The sequence below is a fragment of the Saccostrea cucullata genome, unplaced genomic scaffold (assembly GCF_032062105.1).
Source record: "Saccostrea cucullata isolate Sc308-1 unplaced genomic scaffold, CSIRO_AGI_Scuc_v1 ctg16, whole genome shotgun sequence".
Taxonomy (NCBI): Eukaryota; Metazoa; Mollusca; class Bivalvia; order Ostreida; family Ostreidae; genus Saccostrea; species Saccostrea cuccullata.
This window is the reverse complement of record NW_026933130.1, coordinates 253,969-278,527: the sequence shown is the minus strand read 5'-3', so window position 1 is coordinate 278,527 and position 24,559 is coordinate 253,969. Positions and strand designations below refer to the sequence as shown.

The window sequence follows — 24,559 nt, the reverse complement described above, 5'->3', positions numbered from 1 at the left end:
GTGGTTAACACAGTTGGTCTTGTGCCAAACCCTGCGCTATGGAGAGAGTTCGAATCATACGTGACAATTTTTCTTTTTTGTTTTCATATACTGTAAAACGAGAATATTTAGCGCACTACTAATTGCGCCTTTGGCGCAAGAGCCCCTGAACGCTAAAATTAATTGTGCGCTAACGGAATTCTATAAGTATTATTTTGTTGTGTATGTTCAGAGCTTCCATATAAATACATGTAAACGGGAATGCGCAATTATGTAATGTCGAAGGGTCATTGGATTTTATATACACACTAGCAGTGTACATGGTAGGACCAATCAAGAAAGTTCTGCCAAAACAATTTATTTAATTAAACTATTGTTAGTTGTTACCCGATACTTATCATTAGCACCTTAAAATTTTGGCTTCTCGGCGTGTTAATCATCTATCGCCTCGAGGTGCAGACAATACCTGGCTGATTATGATTACCGTTTATCCAAGTAACTTTCCTTCGAAGCATGCATTATTTTTTTTTATGAATATTATGCGTGAATACTCGATTTCTTTTATTTAAAAAAAATTTAACATTGTGCCACGTCTATCATGTGATTGCAACACTGCGTTAAAGTTGACGATTGTTTACTTATATGTATGGGAGTGCTATAATTGTGTTTCCGTGCTTGACTAACCAAAAATCAAATACGGCGTTGATTAAAATAATATCACATTTATATATTTTAAAGACAAGTGCAAGCGCTAATATTTATTTGCGCCAATGTATTCCCAATTGCGTTTGCGCTAAAATACGTATGCGCCAAATTTTCTCGTTTTACAGTATCTTAAAAACATGAGTGAAAAAAAATTATTAATAAACTATTAAATAAATAAATACAGAATTAAATGTCTAAAGATGATATTAACCATATAATTTTGAAAAATATAACTTAATTTTCATAAACTTCTAGAATTGAGAAATGTTTATTTTCAGAGCGGTGGATTGTCCTCGCCATGTACGCCTCCATTCTTAACTTTAAAAAATACAGCAGACTTAGTAATTTATTCAAAGTTCAACTAAATCCCCTGTCTCAATTTTTCATTCTCTTTGCAACAAAATAGTTAAATTGAAATCATTTTTTATTGAATTATCACTTTTGAGTAGTGCCCTTATTTTGAACTGTGATTTATTTAAAAAAAAGAAATGTTGATTCCTATTGCTTCAGTAAATCTGAAATAGCCTTACAAGTGTATGAACAGGTAGGACACAGTTCTTTTTTGGGGGAAGTATTACTATAAAAGGGAACTATTACTCTTTTCAGTGATAAAAACATTACTGTGTTCGGGAATTTTCACTCGTTGAGCCTCTTATTTTCGTGTTTCTTTTGAATAAAAGTTAAAGTGCAAGAATATTTTCACATCCTCTAAATATTTATTGTTTTAAGTGTATGTATGCTCAAAACTACAATATTTATTGCTGCAAAAAGCTGGAAAAGAGTAATGAAATACTTCTATGATATACAGTAGATTTCTTACGGAAGCTTACATGTGTTAAAATTATGAGATTGAATACGTTCAGCACTTGCTAACTCGTTCATGAAATTATTCGTTCTAATTTTATTTTCTATTACAATTTATTTAAATGACATCGTAAAAATAATTTTAAATATCACTGCTTCTTTTACAAACAATATTCTTTTAAAATGGTTTTAGAATGAATGCCCTTATTAGATTCCATACTTTACGTACCATTTGTCAACAAGGAAAATGAAAGTAAAAGTCTTGGATTAATGCTGCATGTGAGTTTAAATTCGCGGTCTGTCAGCCATTTAGTTTCCGTTCAATTTCTTCACTACCGTAGCACATATACTGAAATGAAATTTGGTATACACATTTATCAGATAAATATCTAGGCCAAGTTCTGTTTTGTGCTAAAATTTATTCACCTGAGCCCTCAAGTGAGCTTTTCTGATCCCGTTGCGTTTGTCGTCTGTCTGTCTGTACTGTATGTCTGTCTGTCCGTCCGTCTGTAAACTTTTCACATTTTCGACTTCTTAAGAACCACTGGGCCAATTTTGACCAAACTTAACAAAGCATCCTTGGGTGAAAAAAAATTATTGTTAATAAACCAAGTCCCCTCACAATAGATAAAATACAGACAAAAATATGGGGTCATAAAAAATCTTCTTTAACCACTGGGCCATAATTTTGTGGAGAAATATAACTTTAAATTGTTCAAATCATGAACTGGGGCATCAAAGTTTTACATAGAAATATATAGGAAAAATCTTTAAAAATCTTCTTCTCAAGAACCATTGGGCCAGAAAAGCTGAAACTGATGTGGAAGCACCCTGAGGTATTGTAGATTCTAAATTGTTCAAATCATGACCCCCGAGGGTAGGGCGGGGCCACAATGGTGAATCAAAGTTTTACATAGAAATATATAGGAAAAATCTTTGAAAATCTTCTTCTCAAGAACCACTGGGCCAGAAAAGCTGAAACTGATGTGGAAGCACCCTGGGGTAGTGTAGATTCTAAATTGTTCAAATCATGACCCCCGGGGGTAGGGCGGGGCCACAATGGGGCATCAAAGTTTTACATTGAAATATATAGGAAAAATCTTTGAAAATCTTCTTCTCAAGAACCACTGGGCCAGAAAAGCTGAAACTGATGTGGAAGCACCCTAGGGTAGTGTTAATTCTAAATTGTTCAAATCATGACCCCCTGGGGTAGGGCGGGGCCACAATGGGGCATCAAAGTTTTACATAGAAATATATAGGAAAAATCTTTGAAAATCTTCTTCTCAAGAACCACTGGGCCAGAAAAGCTGAAACTGATGTGGAAGCACCCTAGGGTAGTGTAGATTCTAAATTGTTCAAATCATGACCCCCGGGGGTTGGGCAGGACCACAATGGTGAATCAAAGTTTTACATAGAAATATTTAGGAAAAATCTTTGAAAATCTTCTTCTTAAGAACCACTGGGCCATAAAAGCTGAAACTCGTGTGGAAGCATCCTGGGGTAGTGTAGATTCTAAATTGTTCAAATTGAGCCCCGGGGGTATTTTCGGGGCCACAATATGTATTACAAGGGGGAAATCTGGAAAAGAACAATATGACAAAAGATTCTCAGGTGAGCGATGTGGCCCATGGGCCTCTTGTTGTCAGAGTTATGCCCCTTGGACTTAGAATTTTTTTTAAATTTTTGCAGTTTCCGTTCATTTTCTTTGCAGAGGTTGCACATATTAAAATGAAATTTGATATACAGATTTATCAGCTTTATATCTAGGTCAAGTTTCGTTTTGGGTACAATTGCACCATTTTTGTCAGAGTTATTCCCCTTGGACGTAGAAAATTTTTAAAATTTTTGCAGTTTCTGTTCATTTTCTTTGCAGAGGTTGCACATATTGAAATGAAATTTAATATACAGATTTATCAGCTTTATATCTAGGTCAAGTTTTGTTCTGGGTACAATCGCACCATTTTTGTCAGAGTTATTCCCCTTGGACTTATAAATATTCCAATTATTTGCAGTTTCTGTTCATTTTCTTTGCAGAGGTTGCACATATTGAAATGAAATTTGGTATAAAGATTTATTTGAAATATTAAAAGTTCTGTTTACAATGATCGCACCATTTTTGATAAAATGCCCCTTTTTGAAAAAATTCCAATTTGGGAGAGGGGGGCATAAGTGTTTTACATACATCTCTTGTTTATGCACTTTTTATTTTAAAAAATGGAAAATTGAAAAGATATGACAAAAATTCCTGAATTCAGTAATGTTTACTATTACTGAAGAGAGGAATAATCCCGTTTTATAGTAATACTTCCCCGAAAAAGAAACTGTGCCCAACCTGATAAAGGACAAGTGCACTTAAGCAATACTTAATGGGCCCTTTTTCTGTGCTGATTTTCTTAGGAATATATTACCGAATCGTTCTCTTTTGGTAATAGTTAAACACTAGTGGATATTTCTAATTAAACAGTGTGTTAAGCATCACCCAAATCAGCATAGATTTGAAACAATTGAATATCTTTGGATGCCTCTATATACCCAAATCCGGAATGTCGTACCGAACCTACTTTGAGTTTCATTTATTTAAATCAAGGGTGGAGACATTTAAATCGACACTTGTACAATCTGATGGCGAATCATCGATGGATATTTCTAATTGTTCAAAAAATCAAATGTGTGTTGCGTGAAGCCATCAAACTAAGAAAATTGCACGCTTGCATTTGAAAAAAATACAATAAGCATTGATATTAGTTTCTTTGAATTTTGAAATTAAAAAAGAGTATTTCGGTGGACTTCAATACTGTCTCATTGTCTTGCATGAATGATAAAAATGTTAACACTTTTATGAACGACACTTAACTCTCTTTACCATTTAGTGTTTCTAAAACCAAATGCATACAAACATCTCTAAGTGACACAACTTTCATGATACAAAGTCTGGCTATACAGTGAGCACCTTTGAGGAATGTTTACTTGAGTAGAACTCACGTGACTATCAGTATTTTAAATAATTTATTCCACAGGTGGCTTCTACATTGGTCATAAAAGTAAATAGCTGTCGTTTCCTATAAGAGAATTTTTATACATTTTTGATATTTTAGGTACCAGCCTAATCTTGTGCAGACTTCCTACTTTCACACAAGTTGTATTATATTAATATTGCATGTAGTTGAGTGTAACATTGAAAATTTTCACCCCAAGAAAACCATTGTCAACCGAGGTGCAGCCGAGGTTGACAATGGTTTTCGAGGGGTGAAAATTTTCAATGTTACACTCAACTACATGCAATATTTATTATATTATACTGAATGTTTTATACAAATACATATAACAGTGAACAGTGCGCGCATAAATTCTGTGCAGTCGCTATTTTTTGGAATATCACCCGTTGTCAAGCACTGTTGACTGTTGCTACGCTGGAGGGCATAGCTTCATTATTCAGTGGGTAATATTGTTTTTTAACAAATGTTTATCAACCAATCAGATTCAACTAATTTACATGAAAGTATAATATAAATATATAATGCCTCTTTTGTCATTTGCACAAGTTTGCACAATGTTAGGCTCATAGTAAACAAAAGCTTAGAAATGAATGACTGTTCTCGATTTACTATAGAAAATCACAAATGTCGGCTGACCCCTACAACATTGTATGGCTTTGCTCTTGGTATATTCATGAATTTCTGTGGTAAAATTTGTTAAATCATATGGTTTAGATATCAATTAAGTATTTGAGATGAAAAATTTTCCTTTATTTGATTCTTTATTTTTTCACATTTTACTGGGGCCCATAAGTGCACTCATTCTTTGATCATGTAATTTATACTGGTTAAAGAAACGTGTATAAGAAAATGGTGGGCATATTCTATCTTTTTCCTGTAGTTCTCCTACCCACCCTTAGATAATTTTTTAATGGAATAATTTCCATAAACATTTCGTTTTCCATTAAATTTCTGTGATTTTTATCAAGCAATCTGACAGCAAAGCTAGCATCTGATACAGAAAATTATTGTTACTTTCGAAAAATAATGGCATGGTTGTTGATTCCTAGCATTCGTTCAACTGCATTATATGTGTGTAATTTGTTATAGGAGCAGTATGTCTGTGTGCTCTGACAAGACAGATGAAGAGATTCCTTTTGATCCTCCTATTGTCTCCAAGTTTGGACCAATTTCCAGGTCCTGTAAGACAAAGTACAAATTCTCTGATCCCGTACAGGCTACAGCCAATCAGGTAAGTGTTAACAATTTTCATTTGATGTACCCTGTACAGGTTACAGCCAATCAGGTAAGTGTTAACATTTTTCATTTGATGTACCCTGTACAGGCTACAGCCAATCAGGTAAGTGTTAACATTTTTCATTCGATGTAAGCTGTACAGGCTACAGCCAATCAGGTAAATGTTAACATTTTTCATTTGATGTACTCTGTACAGGTTACAGCCAATCAGGTAAGTGTTAACATTTTTCATTTGATGTACTCTGTACAGGCTACAGCCAATCAGGTAAGTGTTAACATTTTTCATTTGATGTACCCTGTACAGGCTACAGCCAATCAGGTAAGTGTTAGGATTTTTCATTTGATGTACCCTGTACAGGTTGAGCCAATTAAATAAGTGTTTAATTTTTCAGTTTTTCGAACCTGTGAATGTTTGTTTGAATGTATAACATACATTTTATGTTTATATATGTAATATAAGAGGCAAATTGGATTGGATTGATTAATGATAAAATTAGAAAATATATAGTTTTAAACTTCCATCAGATTAAAGGAGCTAGTGAGGTTTGATTTTAATCAGACAGTTTTTAATATAGCAGTGTACTGGTAGATAGGTTAGGTACAGGCTTGTTACCAAGTTGAGGTTTTGACAACTTAAAATCTAAGCATCCCTTTGGAACTTTATTTCAGGGTCATTCCACGATGACCCCAGTGACAGCCATTACACCTGTGAGGCGGCCTCAGACGACTGCTTTCCCACAGGAAACTAAGGTGAAGAAATCAAACGAGGTCCATATGCATGGTTACAATCTCCATGCCATCTCCACGGGATGTTACGACAAGTAAAGCATTATTTTATTGTTTCTTGGTTGGTGTTGTGGGCCTAGTGGTTGAGTGAAAATACAAACAAGTAAAATCCACCTGTGATGTCATTCTTTTGTTTGAGCGCTCCATTACTTTTAAGGAATGGAGAGTTGCAAATTACATTGAAAACAGAATTTGTTATGGTCTTATTCTCCTTTCTGTGCCTCTTCCAAGGAAGGAACGTAGAAAATTTTAGAGAAGAGTTTTAGAAAATTGTAAAGGTTACTTTTACATTAAGAAAATTAGATCACCCATGATGAGAATCGAACCCGGTACCCTCACCATAGCAGTCCGATGCTCATTTCACTGAGCTAACGAAGCTGTTGAGAGACTTGTGTTTAGATTAACTTCAGTACACTTTTTCTAGTTTTTCTTTCTATATTATATATAAATAATACTACTAATATGTAAAAAATATTTTCAATGTATCATATAAATATTCTTTATTATATATTAACAAACAATAAAAACAAGCATTCAGAAAGGCGGATTTTACGCTGGTTAATATACTCGTAGTGCTCCATGCCTTAAAAGTAATGGGCCTCGGCCCCTTTGGGGCCTCGGCTCCATTTCTTTTAAGGAATGGAGCGCTACTCGTACATTAACCCTTAATACGTAATGCATATCATCTCTATAAGCACAGTCATCTGAGTTAGTGTTGGTTGGACTTGTTTTACAATTTGTTTTAAAAGAAGCTTGACAGCAGAGATCAAACACATTTTCTTGGCTATGTATGTAGTCAAAAAGAATTTTTAAAATGGACTACAAGAATTTTTCTGAAATTAATCATGTACCATCTTTGAATTTAAGGTCCGAGATGGGGCTACAGGACTACGTTAGACATGAGCTGTCACGTCTGGAGAAGAAGGCACAGAACGCCTACACAGAGGGGGAGGCTCTTAACTGTGAACTACAGGCCGTAGAACTCCAGATCTCACTGGTAACACTTACACTGTACATGTAGAACAAGTACTTAGGCCAAAGTTTTTATTTTTTTTGGTTTACGATTTTTTGACACAAAAATATGCATTGGGTGGTCGAAAAATAAAAATATAAATAATTTGGAACCTTGTATTTTTTCTCGGTTGAAATGTATTCAAATAAAAATAATAAACACACAAGAATTTTCAACTTTTAGAATTATTTTTTCTTATCACTCGTTTTAAGTCAAGAAAAATGAATCACATTCAAATGACTCAAGAACAGAAATGGGAGTATCAACTGTTGACATTCATTACAAGTCTCCATGATAGACACATATATTGCACTGGGACAAATATGGGTAAAATTAAGCAAATTGGCTTTTCTCTGGTCAGCCTTTCCACTTACGAAATTTTTTTTTGGAAACTCCAAAAGTGATTGCTTTCACAATTTTACCTTAAGATATGTGTGTCCAGGGACCAACCTAGACCCATCCTAGAAGGAGACTTCACTTCTCCCTCAAAGAAATTTAAGGAGAAGTATTGAAATTTAGAGAGACTTATTGGTGCGTATACGTGGCACACTTTAATCGTTATAAAACTATTTCATTGTTTAAAACTAAGATTACATTTCAAAAAAAATTCTGTATAAACAATATTGTATTTAAAATGATTAAAAAAGATAAAAAGAATCTTAGAAGATATTTCCCCAATTACAAGGTATATAAATATCTAGTAAAAATAATAAAACAGCATTGACATTACATAAAATTTACTACTACTACTATTAAATTGTAAAAGTTTCTTGTTGTCAGATTAATTGTTTACTAAACATTTTTTTTCATATCTTATATAGTAGTAAAATCTTAAACTTCTAAAATTTCTCTTCTCATTAGATTTCCAGGCTTTTGGCAATCCAGGCATAGTCATAATTTTGTTAATTTCTCTTCAAAATTGTTTTCAATATAAAATTCTCTTTCTAATAAAAGTTTTGATGCACACCTGCATGCCGATTGAACAGCTACTTATGTTTATCGAAACTGTCTTCTGATGTGTAACTTCTTAGAAAGCTAATAACTTTACAATTTATCAGTAAAATTATGTCTGTATTCACAGCATGAATTAATTATTTGACAGTAATAAAGATCTAAAATCTTCTCCATCATCTTTGGCATGACATCAATAGCTGTCCAGCTGTTTTGCGTCTTGTTCAGTTGTGTATAACTTGTAAAGATGGACTTTTTCATACCCGGAAGTGTAAAATCTAGAGGAGTTCACGGAGTATTCGACATTGGTCATTGGCAATGTGGTTTGACAATTATTGAATTTGTGAGATTTTGGGTTAATGATTAAGATGTGTTGTATATCTTGGTTTGGTCAAGAAAATTTCGATTATTTTTATTTTCGTAAATAGGGAAAAATAGGGTCGGCGGAATCGTAAACCAAGAGAAAAAAAAACTTTGGCCTTAAAAGAAATAACAAGAGATGTTAATTCAAACTCTATCAATAATTTGTCAACATGTTGATATATATGTCAAACAGCAGATGGAAGTTGCACTTCGCAAATCTGTTTTCTTTTAGTTGAATGAAATTAAAAATGTATTTTTTGCATAATTAGACATAATTGTACCTTTTCTCACTGTTGTGGTTCACAGGAAGATGGATCCATGCTAGAAGCTCCACCAAACAAACCTGAGAAGACAATATTTGGGTGGGAGTTGGAATCTAAGTTAGAGAGACCCCCAGGAGCATGGAGCAGCTTTGAGTTATTAGCTGCAGCCACTACCAAAGGAATGGTAATTATTATTCAGCTGTTATTATTATCTGACATTTTGGCAGAAAATTGGGAGGAATTCACAATACATTGTACTCATACCATTAAATCAAGAGAAATCAACGATGAAGAGGTGCCTTTTTAAGATAATATTTTGAAAACAATATTGTATTCCATAGAGTGGATTGAAGTTTAGGTTGATGGAACGAGGCAGTCTGACTAAAGCCAGCCCCTACTATTTCACTTCGCTCTACAAACAAAGTGAAATAGTAGGGGCTGGCTTTAGTCAGACTAGAATCAAGCAGAAGTGATGTACTACCGGTATAGTTCACTAAATTTTCATGATGCCTTTCTTTCACAAAAAATGCATTTCAATTCAATTTTGGGGATCATGATGTGCTGAAAATTTTATAAGATGTTGACTTCAAATCAGTGTCCAAGTCTCTTTAAGACTAGGTACATGTAATTATGTGTAAAAGAAATTTATATGTATTAAAAGAAGGCATTAGAAAGAATAAGAAATGAATTCTTTTTTCTTAGACCTGTCAATAGAGAAGCGCATGTAATTGCATCATTTATTTGACTTGCTTTATGTTTTCATGTCTGTATTACAGAAATTGGATGACATCCACATGGCATTAGATGCCCAGAAAAAGGCAACACAGTCTTTACGCAGCAAGCAACAAGAAGATTAGAGGGCAAAGAAAGGTGTTAAAAGTGCTTTTTCAAGCTCTGAACATATCACTGTCTTTTTTTCACAGGACAGGGGAGTGTTTTTTTACATTGTATTGTGTTTTAAATATACTGAGTGTTTTATTTTTAGTCTTATCTGGCAATAACCACTTGTTAAACAAAGTCTGACATTTGGACATATTCTCTACAATGTAGGGTGAAGGAAATACTATGTATCTTCTGAAGTTTGAATTCATTACAAAGAGCTTATTATTCACTGTCTACCATGTGGACTCAATATGTCAAGTTTTAGATTGTTTGGAATTTCTGTTCTTAAGTGGTACATATTGTGCACTTCTGTATTATTAACCTGTTCTATTAGAGCTACATTATACCTCATTTTCTCATTTTCATGTTTTTCTGTAGTATTGTTGTTGATATGGCTTGAATTTTTTTCAAAAATATAATGACATTATATCCCTGATGTATATAGGGATTAGGGACTGAGGGAACATCACTGTCTAACATGTGTGTTTTGTTTATTACACTGTAATTCACTGTTAAATCAGTCATCATCTAATTGTCATTTTTTATACCCCCCGCTTGAAAAGTGGGAGGGTATATAGTAATCGTTAATTCCGTCCGTCCGTCTGTACGTCTGTCCGTCTGTCCGTCCGTCCGTCTGTTACGCTTTGGGGTACCCATCTCTTATCCGCAACTCCTCTAATACCACTGAATTTTGATAACTTTTCTTTATTACATATTGCCATTGTGCACCTCCTATTTTATTGAAGCAAAAAGAGATAACCATGCTTTGGCTCATCACAGTACCTCTAGTTTTTAATTGAAGCAAAAAGAGATATGCTTTGGCTTCAGGTCAAGATCTATCAAATGAGTTTATTCCTTTTGGTACTAAATTCATCATGATGGAAGAAATTTAAAGTTACTTTTCCCACGCTTAATGGCTACAATTGAATTACATGTATGTAGTTGATCAGAATTGACAGTGAAACTGTGTCAGATTAGATAGTTTTGACTGGACCTTTACATAGTTTAATAGTTGTGTAAAGAGGTTAAGAACTTGATGTAAAGTACAATTTTCTGAGAGACTATAAGCAATCGGGGTAAATTTCCTTTGACTGTGAAGCCTATTTTATCTAGTTTTCTTAGTTTTTCAGTAAAAAAGAAATTATCATCAATGAGGTTTTTTCCTTTGAGTTAATTTACTTTAAAATGTCCAGATATATTGTAATTTACTGAACTATAGTTTTAAAGCATCATTAAAGAAATTTCTTTCACTTGCAGGCACCATTCATTTCCTAGATATTGACTTCGAAACAAATGTCAACAAATTTATCAGTTTGAAAAACAGGCACCTTTCATTTGCGAGATCTTGACCTTAAAACAAATACCACTGCAGTTTTTGATCTTTGATCTTTATTGGAAAAACCATGGAATATGAATTAAATTTTGAAAACCAGAAAAATATTTTTGTTTTTCAAATAAAATTGATTACATTTTCATATATTTTTTTTACACATTTTTATAAAAATCTGATTTGCAAAGCCATGTAATTTATGTTGATGTGAAATATTTCAGTACATGTCGATACTTTGTACAAGGTACAATGCATGCCTAATTTTGTCGGAATTTTAATGACATTTTATCTTGAGTGAGTATATATTAGATATATACAAAATTTTCTGATAGTCTGACAGAATGTATTTTTTATGAAATACTGGGTCAGCTGTTTTACTTATGTGACACATATGTACTGTAAACATTGGACTCAGCTCTGAGTCTGGTAGGATGGGTTTTATTTGATTGAATGGTAACTGTTCTGTACTCTGTACCAAAAAAAATTCTGTGAATTTCTTGAGAAGACAGCTATTTTTATCATTGTCATTCATACTTTTCTTTTCAAAAGTATCGGAGAGGGCTTGATTGGAACCTTATTTTTTTTTTTTTTTTTTTTTCAAAGAAAAGTGCTTGTAAATTCTATGGCAAGAAATATTTTTGCTGAATATTTATGTAAAAGGAATGAAATGGGCATACTCTGAATTAAATTTTTTTTAAATTGAATTGTAGATAATATTTTAAATTCCTTTATACAAAAGAAAAAGAAATTAAATTTACATGAACAAATACTTTTTTATACCCCCTGCAAACGAAGTTTGGGGGGTATATAGGAATCACCTTGTCCGTCTGTCTGTGCAAACGTATGCGGTCCATATCTTTCTTACGGAGGGACATTAGAATCTACTACTCCACACAAAGATTGCCCATGACCTTAGGGTGTGTCATGACCTTGACCCAAGGTCATTTGGGGAAGTTCAAGGTCACTGGAAGAAAAACTTCATAATTCGTGTCCGGTCTACATCTTTCTTACGGATAAAGTTGGTAGGTTCTCATTTCACACAAAGATTGCCCATGACCCAAGGGGGTGTCATGACCTTGACCCAGGTCATTTGGGGAAGTTCAAGGTCACTGGAAGAAAAAGTTCATAATTCGTGTCCGGTCTACATCTTTTTTATGGATAAACTTGGTAGGTTCTCATTTCAGGCAAAGATTGCCCATGACCTAGGGGTGTGTCGTGACCTTGACCCAAGGTCATTTGGGGAAGTTCAAGGTCACTGGAAGAAATTTTCATAATTTGTGTCTGGTCAATATCTTTCTTATGGATAAACTTGGTAGGTTCTCATTTCACCCAAAGATTGCCCATGACCTAAGGGTTTGTCATGACCTTGATTCAAGATCATTTGGGGAAGTTCAAGGTCACTTGAAAAAGTTCAAAATTCATATCCGGTCCATATCTTTCTTATTGATAAACTTGGTAGGTTGTCATTTCACACAAAGATTGCCCATGACCCAAGGGTGTGTCATGACCTTGACCTAAGGTCATTTTGGGAACTTCAAGGTCAATGGAAGAAAAATTTCATAATTCATGTGTGATACATATCTTTATTATGGAAAAACTCACTTCTGAAAAACCCGGCGGGGGGTATTTTGTCCCGTTTGGACAGTTCTAGTTAATACCTAGAAATGCATGAAATAATTCCTTCTGTTATGATAAGCAGTTTCCAATAAGAAAGTTTACTCACTTCAAAGTGCAGTAAAGAACACTGATTTCTTTCTCCATGTTATTTTAAAAGGTTAGGAAATTGTCCCAAATTTTTAGTTCTGTTTGTCAAATAACTGAGGTTCTTGTAAGATGGTAATATGTCTGTTGTCTGTCTGTTAATCTTAATATTCAAAATTGCTACTCTTACTACAGAATGTACATTTTTGGCTCAGTTTCAATAAAAATTGGCACATATGTAGACTACACAGGTACAACAAATTAGATATATACATGTAAATAAAATTATAGGTTTTAAATTGTTTGAGGAAAAGTGTTGTGCTGTTCAGTAAATTGAAAATTTGGTGAAAAGTTTTCCAAATGCTACACCTTTAGTTTTGTTTTGGTTAGATTTCAATAAGGGAATCAAGATTATGTTGGTATCTAAGGAACGTTTTAAGGAAATTTTATTTTTCTAGAAAAGAATTTAATTGGTTTTGTAATGTTATGGGTTGTAGATGTAAACTTATTAAAGGGTTATTTCAAAGAACTCTGATTCTTATTGAAATGCAAGAATTTAAAATTGTTGGCAATGCATGAAAAATTAAAATTAATAATTTTAAGAGTTACTGTTCCTAGCTGAGGAGCAGATATTCTGAATTTCTTTTGTAACATGTAATTTTCATTATTTGAAAACCAAATATTGTGTGTGATGCCACCTGTAATGGAAGATGGAGTTGTCTTTTTATGAATGTACAACTATTTAACATTGTCAAACACCATCTTTTGGAAGTACTTTTAATTACAAAAAAATGCCTATGAACATTTTGGTTCAACAAAGCAAAGTTTTGTAATTGCAGACCCATTTTGGACTATACTAAGTTTTTTTTCTGCTATGTATTAGTATTTTTTTTAGAACAAGAATATAATATTTGAATAGTCTGGCATATTTAAAGTGTTTTGTTTGATTTAAACAGGTATTTTGTACCCTCATTCTTGGAGGGAAAAAATCAACAAGTACTGTTAAGATCTGAGCAATTTCATAATTTACTGAATACTTTTTTCAATTGAATTTCTAAAGACATATGCCCAGTCACATTATTAAATAATGTTTGTTTGCTTTTTTATTAAAGATAAATGGCAAGACTAACTTTTTTTCCTTTGGTTGTCTTTGTAAAAAATGTGAGAAGGTTAATACTTGGGACATTCATCAAACAAAAAATGTACAATGAAAGAATATGATTGCGACGTGATATTCTTTTGAGTTGGTATTTCAACTTTAATCTTGGCTTTTCAACCTTTAAAGTATGAAACCTTGGGGGATCAAAATTCAACTATCAGTCTACTCGTCTTGATATCTACCAAGTTGAGGCTATCTTGTACAACTTGCAAAGTCGCAGTCGCAGACGGGAGTTACTTGCTCCTACTTGTAGAGTTATTTGTCCCTTAATGTCTTACCCAAGACATATCGCAGGCTTGGACGTTTGGGCTAGTTTAGGTGGGGTTTTTCCCTGCTCAACAAATTTCTGCGATGGATTTTTTTGACTGGGATGGAACCCCCCCCCCCCTCCCTTGCTCCCTACCTTGGAAAACAATTCTGGATCCGCGCCTGGCAATGACGAATCAAATTTTATAAATGGAAGAATTTTAAGATAATGTAAAATCAGGATTGTTTTTAAAAATCGTGACAATGGGATTATAAGGAGAAGCCATTGTTGGCGATCAAAAATTTACATAGGAATATGAAGGAGAAAAATCTGTATTGAATTTTTTTTTTTTAAGTCACAATTAGTTATATTAATTTAGAAGAATCCTCACTTGGTGTACCAATTATGCCCCCTCTCCTGTCCTTCCCAGGGAGGGGTAAGGTGGGACCACATATATTTAAATCTTTACCAGTGTTTACTCTTCAAACTGGGAAGGGAAAACTTACGAAAACTTTTTTTCTCAAACTGCGGCAACCTGTATGCAATGCCTGCGTAGAGAGTATTAGCCTGCATTTGTGCATAGGTGTCGTAAGGAAAGTGAAAAAAATGACAGGCAGGCAAACACATATACGCAATACTTTTGGTCAACCAGCATCTTAGAGGGATGGTCGTTTTTTTTTTTCTGTGTAAAACGTATAAGTAATAAAGTTCTATCCTTATGACCCGTATCGGGCTATGATTGGGGGAAATTTTCCGAGTCAGACTATGATTATTTATTTTCATGTCGGTGATGAAGGACAGATTAAATCAAGGACAGATTATTTAGTTTATTTCCTCTCAGGAAAAAGTCTGACAAGCAAAAAAAAATTCTAAGAGATCTATCTCACTATCTCTCAATAAACATTTTTAAATAATTGCTAAAGAAAGTTATGCATCATATGCATCGTTTTCTTTTTAAAGAAAGATAACTCCTGTACCTGGAAAGATAACTGTTGTAGATCTATGGAAAGTAACTTGTCGATACATTTTTCACATGTACAGAAAACAACATGATATTAAAAGGCAACACTTCATTTTGTTTCCTATTTATGAATTAAATACCTGGTATATATGACAGTAAATATTATTTCATATCTACCTCATATTTTTAATTGTATGTTAAAAATTTGATCTTAAATGATTTAGACATAATATTTATTTCTATGAAAAAAATATTTTACACTTTTTTTCATTCAAATCTAATGCTATTGAATTAATGAAAATCAATGTAGGGATTTGGAAAAAAAGTGAAATTTAGAGCAGATGGATATTTCACCTGAACGGGTGCTTGAAGTGTCGGAAAGAGAGAGAGAGAGAGAGAGAGAGATCAGGCAAAAGTAAAAGAGACTTTTCTTTCTATATAGAATTATTGAAGAGAAATAAACATCCTATGACACGATAGAGATATTTATTTGAACGCAATTTTAAAAGATATACTTGAAATGCCGGGGCGTACCTTTTGAAAGGGGATGGGGAGGGGGATAGCCAGAGAAAAAAATCAGCGTACTGTAAAATTTTGACATGGAAAAAAATGGAAAATTGTCCAAACTCGAAAGTCCTATATGCGGGGTGGGGAATAGGATCAAACTTCTTTCAGTACCATTTTTTTTTACTCATACTTACTTCATTACCCTTATTTGATTCTACTGCCACAAAACTTGGGGGAGAGGTCAACCAGACTGTATAGTCTATAGTCTATAGTCTATAGTCTATAGTATAAAAATGTCTTGTGAAAGACCCAATGCTAATTGCCTGAATTAAACAGGGGTATCTTAATAAACTGTGTCGTTTATGATTGTGTTCCCTTTCTTTTTTTAAATGTGATGTTTTTTAATGTCTCAACTCCCGAGAATAAAAAAACTAAGAACAACAAATTAAACCCAGTATTTCACCCTTTTATTTAGAATGTACATTGAAAATTTTAAACAAAACACAAAAGTAACAGAACCTCTCGCCCCCTAGCTTGAACAAATTGATTGTCCCCCGCTTGAAAGGTGGGGGATATTAATTTGGGTCTGTCCGTCCGTCCGTCTTTCTGTCTGTCTGTAACGCTTTCGTTTCCACACGATATCTCGAGAACCCTTTGAGCTTTCGCAATGAAATTTTGCATAGCAACTCCCTATGGTCAAAGGTCAAGGTCATAAATTCGCAAATTCTGTCTGTTTTAACACTTTCGTTTCCGCGCGATATCTCAAGAACCCTTTGAGCTTTTGCAATGAAATTTTACATAACAACTCCCTGTGGCCTAAGGAAGACCCCTATTGATTTAGAGGTCAAAAGGTCAAAGTTCAAGGTCGTAAATTTATACATTCTGTCTTCGTGTAACACTATCGTTTCCGGGCGATATTTCAGGAAGATTTTGAGCTTTTGCAATGTAATTTTATGCCAATATCGTGAATATATACATGTATGTGACTTAATCTTTGCATATAATTTTCATCAATTAAAAGCGGTTTCGTGGTCTAGTGGTATGTCTCTCTCTTCATGTGTTAGAGGTCCCGGGTTCGATTCTCGGACGTTCCTTTTTCTTTTTTCCCGAAATACTTTTTTTTTTACTAAATGATAGTATTCAGCATGTGAAATGAAAAATTTATGAGGCCTGGCTTGTACAAAATTAAGTGTGATAAATATTCCATATAAAAAGTATCTTCTATACATATTATAAAGAATAAGCAATCAAATCTTTATATCCATACTGGCATATTTTATTTGTTTCATTATACATGTATACATTTAATAATTCTACAAATTCAGCCACAGGAATCCGCCCCCCCCCCCTTCCACCGAACTGCGCATGGTTTACTTTTTCCCTAAAGCGGGGGACACAAATTCTCTGAATTAGCTTGTTTAGTTATTATAATCATTCATAATAGATTACGTCGACTTGCTCTTTTTTTTCCTCAAACGGAACCAAAAACTTTTTTTCCGGAAATGTTCCCTCAAATTATATATACAAAATAATGATCAGCAGTTCCTTGTTGCTAGAAATTAGCCGAGAGATGAAACAATCATGGAGCAGATAACGAGCTATCTTTTATATTTACCAAGTCTTTGTGGTACATGACAATATATTAAATTCCGAAGCAATTGGTCGCATTGTTTGTCATGGCTGGCTCTCTGTCAACAACACGTGATAACCACTATTCGGTTCCACATGCGCCTTCTTAACAATCAGGAATTGTGGTTACGTCAACATTTATCCGGAGTCTTGGTTCGGATTTATCAGAGAATGTAAACTGTGGGGTAGTTGACACCTCGCTAAAACCGTTAGGACTAGATAAACCCCCATCAAAGAGGCGATTAAACCACAGTACCTCAAATATTTTGAACAGACTTTTGCCGCTGATGTTAACGTTGACACAACGCTTACCAATAGCCGGCGTCCACTTTGTAGACAATTTGTACAGGATTAATTAGGGATTGTTCCTATTCACTATTTCTAAAATATCGTTTTGAAATAAATGCATTTTTAGGGAGAGTTTCCTTAAAACTGCTAAAATTATATATTTTTTAAAACATATTATTTAACTAAAAGTGATATTTAATGTTTTAATTATCGTAAAAATATTTTTGTTGATTTCTTTCCAGTAAGAAACTTTAAAGCTGGTGTTTTTCGCATTTTCGAAAATATATTTGAGATTTTTGTAATAGCGAGAGCAGCGAAGCGACGTCAGGCAAACTTCTCCCAGAATTCTTTTACTACCCAATGTCCTTTGCACGAATAAATAAATAAATAATAAAGTAAAACATAAAATTTGAGGCTTTCAGTTTGTAGAAATCTTTTAGGGAAACAAAAAATAGCTCTGCAATGTTTTTCGATCAAAATTGCACTAGATTTATAGTTTCAACCAGACGCTCGGTTGTCTCCGTAAGCTCCGACGAGCTCTGTGACGTCGTGTGACGTCACAGCTAGTCGAGTTGTCTCGTGCGGCTTGATGTTTGAAGTGTCTATTCAATTTTTCAAGTGTTTTTTTCTCACTTTTTGATGGTACAACTGCGCTCGCCCCAACAGTCACACCGTAAAACATATTATAAGAAAGATGTTTAAATTTTTAGTTTATAATTTATATTTTTTTATCGAATTCATTAATAAGATCTTTATTTTATTCAGTGTCCATATTTTTGATTTTTTTAAATACAAAGAACGAGTTCATTCAGGGTCTTTTTTTTTAGCCCTGTGAATTTCCGAAAAAGGAAACTGCTAAATTTTAGCTAACAATGCATAAAACATAATCTAATCCTTGAATCTAATCCTTGAAGACTGTATATTTAAAAAAAAAGGCGATTATAAAAAGTCACGTTATTTTCCAGCTAGTGAATTCAATACTGGTATGACGTCATGGATTGTGTCATCTTAAAAAACAGTCCATCTTTTAGTAATGCCAAGTATAATTCGAGTTTTTGTCTTCTTTACGCATTGTTTAATTTCTTTTTTTGGATCGAGGAGTGCATTCATATTTTATTCTCCACTGAAACATGTTTTTCTTTAATTTTTAAGAATACCAAAAACACGTGTAGTAGAGTTCAATAAATTCATCAAAATCACTAATGCTTCGAAACTTCATGTGTACTTTTTTAATAAAATAAAATGAATTTTTAAAGCTTTATTTATCCACGTTTGTGAACATCAACAATCTGTCCAACATCAATACACTCATATGGGTACTGTTTGCGCCTCTGTCTCTGGAGAGTTACAATCTCGACACTTGCGCATTTCAAAGGCTGTTTTCCAATACCTGCACTTTCACAGAAAAAAATGATACGTATTTTATAATTGTATAAACATGTGAACTAACATCAGTTTTATACGCCGTAAAGCTAGAAGGGATTTTGATACGTTGATGTGTATTGAAATAAACCAGGAAATAAAATACTTTAATGAAATTTTCTACTTTCATTACATATACAAATATAGTTTATTACAGTGATCAGTGTTAAACACTATACAGTGCAAAACAAACAAAATATGTGTGTTACATGTTTTATGTAAACTGTCATTAAAATTAATATGATAACCAATGATCATATTCATCATTGCATGGTCAAAGAGGAGGAAGTGTGATATATCTACCCCATTTCTTTGACTACAAACGTGCGCTATTTTTTGTCCTTGGCCCTGTCTTTATTCCGTCTTTGGCTTAGTGGTGACATTTCGATTAGGCCAAATGACACCCAAATGACCACATACAGTCGGCTGGCGACAATTTTTGACACGATGCTGGCCAGGCAGCAGAAGACGATTAATGAATCTCAAGGCATTACCCGGGAGTTTCTTTACTCTAATTTTGCCTTCGTCTGCTCTCTCCATCTTATTAGCAGTAAAGAGGTTCACTAAATGCCACGATATAGTTCCGTGGGAGTGTGATAAACCCGTGCTTTAGTTTCGGCTGCAGAGGCGAAGTGTTGTTCGCACATGCTGAATATTCGCGTAATTATACGGGTACTCGCCGATTTCTATTCGTTGCCATAATAATAAATATTATCATAACCAATTTACGTCGGCCTTTTAGAGTGTGTATTGGATGTGTTGGAATTGTGTAATGTAGATTTGCCATTCGCCCGAACCAGCTACCGAACTCTTAGACAAGTGCATCAAATACCTGGTATAATCCAACCTGAATGTAAATTTCACCAAGCCAAAGACCAGGAACTAATAAACAAATCTCGCATGGCTGTCTTTGTGTCTGACGTCATTGGGCGGGGAATACTATATACTAGTATTGAAACGACATGGGAGGCCTTTCGTAATTTAAATCTATTAGACTAATTTTTTTAAATATCTAATTTACAATTTTATTTCACGATGCAATGAAAATAAAATGAATCACTGTCCAGTTTGTTTTGGTATGTGAAGGACATCAACGATTGTTGGAAACGCCCGTTACGCAAGTTACCTGGGGTATCTCACGTTTCCAACTATCGTTGATGCCCTGGGATACTCAGCAGACTAGATGTAGTGATTCCTTAAATCATAGAAATCAAAATAGCATATGATTACAACAATTACAATTACAACAAGCAAATTCAAAGAATTGTGGTCCCCCGCTTTCGGTGTCTTTGTGGGTGAGATGTCATTTTTTATGACATATTGTCTCAAATATGAACGCCCTATCATACATATCACGGATTATCCGCGGGTTTATGTAATGTACATTAACGTTATTGTTACGTCACAATACTGTACGTTATGTTTCTACAGTTAATAACAGAGTCTAAAATAAACCACTATACGATCAAAAAAAAAAAAAAAAAAAAAAAACCACTATACGATCGTCACGGATTATCCGCGGGTTTATGTAATGTACGTTAACGTTATTGTTACGTCACAATACTGAACGTTATGTTTCTATAGTTAATAACAGAGTCTAAAATAAACCACTATACGATCAAGACGCATTTCTATTCTTTCCACAACAATACATGTATGTCATTTAGAAATTAAATTATCACTGAAATAGAATTTTAAAAAAAGGTCAGTCGTGAAGGTCAAGGTCACAAATCATAGCATGTTTGGAAATATTTTGTCACAGGTAATGCACATGTCAAATATGAAAGTCATTTCTCTTCTCAAGATAAGAAACAAAATGTGTTTGTGAAACGCTGATGACCCCGTATGGCAACATAGCGAAGATTAAGCTTTTCTTAATTGCAAATTAAATATACTATTACCTTAAGTTTTTTTTTAATTAAAAGTAGGTCAACCCCCAAGATCAAGGTCATTCTTGATATCCGATGAAACTCAGGTCCGGTCACAAGGATTAAATATTTGAAACATGAAAGCCTTAGCCCTAACCCTTTAAAAGTTATGATCAAGGTTTTTTTTTTTAAAAGTAAGTTAAACTCCAAGGTCAAGGTCAAAGGGTCGTAGTTCTTTGTATCCAATGAAAGGTCTTCTCACAAGGATCAAAGTTATGGCTAATTTTTAAGTTTTTTCACAAGTACAGAAATCTCCAAGGTCAAGGTTAATAGGTCAATGTTGTTGGTATCCAATGAGAGGCCTTGCCACAAAGAATACATATGTGAAATATGAAAGTCCTAGCATCTACCATTCAAAAGTTATGGCCAAAAGTAAAAGTTCGAAATTTTTGTGTAAAAGTGGGTCAAACTTTCAAGGTCAAGGTCAAATTTGGTGGTACCCAAAGAAAGGTCTTATCACAAGGAATACACATGTGAAATATAAAAGTCATAGCTCCATTGCATCAAAAGTTATGGACAAGGTTAAAGTTTTTGTGACGGACGGCCAGACGAATGAAAAATGTCCCCTCGCTTTCGCGAAAGCGGGGAAAATTATAACATTAATATAACCATTTAAACTGCTCATAAAGATAGCTGTTTCGATCTGCAATGAATTATTTTTTAAAAAATGTTCAAAAATACGGACATCTCAAGCAGAAGTGCACAGTTTTTTCAGATTTTTTCTTCAAGATCTAAATTTTCTTCATATCTGCAAAATACAAGGCTATAATCTGATATTCTTCTGCATTTTGGGTCTCTTGTAGAAAATATTTGCAGACCTTCAATTTCCAGATGAGGAAGAACGGGATTTCAACACCACTAATTATAACTTTAGAAGTGTGTATTGCCAGCTTATTGAAATACCCATAAAGACAAATATTCAATTACGTCAGAACTACCATGAGCTACCAGTTCACTTGGTAAAACTTTCTTCAGCAATTCTCAAATCATACCAAATTTTCTACACTGATGACTAGAAATGTATTCTTTCCTTGCCCGAATGTATCACCTTGTATATTTTCGTATTGTTTAAAATTTATTTCTGCACATATAAGGAATAACTGAGAACTCTCACTTTATGTATATTATCTATTTTATCATAATTTGTTGTGATGTATTTTCTTTTTCTGTATTGACACTAATTAATAGACAGACGATTCAAAATACTTGTATATGTATTTTGAACTATTCTCGATTCAAGCCCCGTTATTCTTCTCTATTTTCCTTAAGGTTAGCTTATATTTTATTAGTAAAGTATGGGTCAGATGATTTTTTTTTTCTAATTTGGGGAGGGAGGGGGGGGGGGCTTGTTCTCATGTCTTGAACTCCGAAGAAATAAAAATAGTTTATCAAAACAATTCTTTGTAAAAAACATCAATTTGTTGAAGGAAATGAAGTATTGTAAATGTATTTATGTAAATATTTGTATTTATTTTTTCATATTTTGTTGTCTCTGTATTTTTGATATTTTAACTCAAAGTTAAAACTTTTGTAAAGGATACTGGAGGGAGAATCTCTCTCTCTCTCTCTCTCTCAAACTTAATGAACTAAACATTGTATCAATTCATTTTGCGAAGATCTTGTGGAAAAAAAGGTTTCTTTCAGAGGTCGTCCATGGCTGCTTTGAAATAGCAGTTTCCCCACGACTGTCCATTAACAGTATCAAAAGAACAGCGACAAACGGAAGAAAACTGAATTAGAATTGGACGCAAACCCAGGACTGTTTTCGCAACTCAATCCATTTGTAATGTATTAGTAAATCGAATGAACAAAAGTAGATATTGATTTTTCATAAGGATCTGTGACAACTAAGGAGTTACGATTATTATATTGTTTAGGTCCATCGGGGTGGTGATAAATCTACCGATATTAAGCATCTCTCTATAGGTGCACCTGTGCTAGGTAGGAACTCAGAAAGGTGTTGAAACGGAAACACAGCCACGTGGCTCCGTCAGATAACAAATAAAGTGGTTTTATTTTAAGAGGGAAGAAATGTAAAGAATTAATCTTTTTTCTCCTTTTTCAGAATTTCATCTTTACTGATTTAAAGAAATGTTGAAGAAACAAGAATAAATAAGAGAGAGAAAGAGAAAGAAGGAGAGAGAGAAAAAAAGAGGGAGAGAATATCATTATCAAAAGAACTCCTTCATGAAGTTTGCTTAACTATTAAAATGATAAGATTTCCGTTTTTTCTGATAGTTTTTCTATTTGATATGTAATACATGTACTTATATTTTATTTGAAAGTGGGTATTTACTTTGCAATATCAGAAAAAAAATATAAAATTGATATAGTTAGAAAATCCTTTGACTTTATCAGTTTTGTTTGTTTTTCATTTTTAGATAAAAGTACCAAAATGGTGAAAGCATAGGCGTTTTTCCTTACGTTTATCCAAGAATAAGACTGGGAAAAAAATCTTCGTTTCATTACGGGTTAACCTGATATCGGCACTAATTGCAGGGGTGGGTGTATTTTGTTATGCTAAGACACGCCCACGTTTTCCATGTGAAGGTCCTCAGTAATTCCTAGCGATTGATTGACAGGAGAAAAAGACTTCGTTTACGACCAGAATAGGAGAATTACTATCTCCCAGAAGAATACCCCAAATTCGTCCATTTGACAGATACAACCGTATTTGGAATATTTACTCACCCAGTAGGCTGAAATCAAAGTGACAAACAACAGGTATTTCAATTTAAGTACTTTGATTTTATATAATTTTACATGTGTGCAAATTTTGAACATGCATGCTTATTTGAAATCAGGAATGATAGTTTTGATTCATTTTTATTAAATTTCATGTGGTCAAGAGTGTGATATTTGAAAATGACATAAAAATACTTTGAGCCTGAATAAATGTGTTTGCATAAAGATAATTCAAACTGACATTATTATTGCTATGGAAATCTAAATATGATAAGACGACATTTGATTATCTTTACAAATTTTGTTTTAAGTACTTATTTGCACATTTTTATACTTGAAAGTCAATGTATGTGCAATGTTTATGCAAAATTCTTGAAGTTTAGAATGCTTTATTTTATCAAACACCTCTACATCCTTCCAAGAATGGCAAGAATTTCCCAGTTATCATTCACTGTTAACATTAGTTCAATTCATTTATTCACTCAAAAAAATTCATAAATTACAAAAAAAAGACATGAAAATGACATTTAAAAGACACAATTTTTGTTTTAAAAAATTGAACATGGAACAAACGAGATTAGAAGATAAAGAAAAAAAGTTTAGAGATACACAATATACAGGGGCGTAGTATCAGGGGGGGCCAGGGGGGGCCAGGCCCCCCCATTTTTCACATTACCTTTACTATAGAAAATGTTTACTGAAAGGAAGGTTGGCCCCCCCACATT

The 24,559-nt window shown here is 33.6% G+C and overlaps 1 protein-coding gene across 2 annotated transcripts in view; it reads left to right on the top strand.

Annotated features, from left to right (window-relative positions):
• Positions 1-11,904, top strand: part of LOC134237318 (roquin-2-like) — a 42,496-nt gene extending 30,592 nt beyond the window's left edge. Inside the window, exons 16-21 of one of the 2 annotated variants that reach the window (XM_062719422.1) lie at positions 5,574-5,715; positions 6,390-6,541; positions 7,374-7,503; positions 9,139-9,279; positions 9,872-10,511; positions 10,758-11,904. In XM_062719422.1, coding sequence (XP_062575406.1) covers positions 5,574-5,715; positions 6,390-6,541; positions 7,374-7,503; positions 9,139-9,279; positions 9,872-9,952 — 646 coding nt within the window. In that variant the 3' untranslated portion in view covers positions 9,953-10,511; positions 10,758-11,904. Of the gene's footprint in view, positions 1-5,573; positions 5,716-6,389; positions 6,542-7,373; positions 7,504-9,138; positions 9,280-9,871; positions 10,512-10,757 lie in introns of those variants that run through there. The other variant, XM_062719423.1, reaches the window with a different exon arrangement.
• The last annotated feature ends 12,655 nt before the right edge of the window (positions 11,905-24,559 follow it).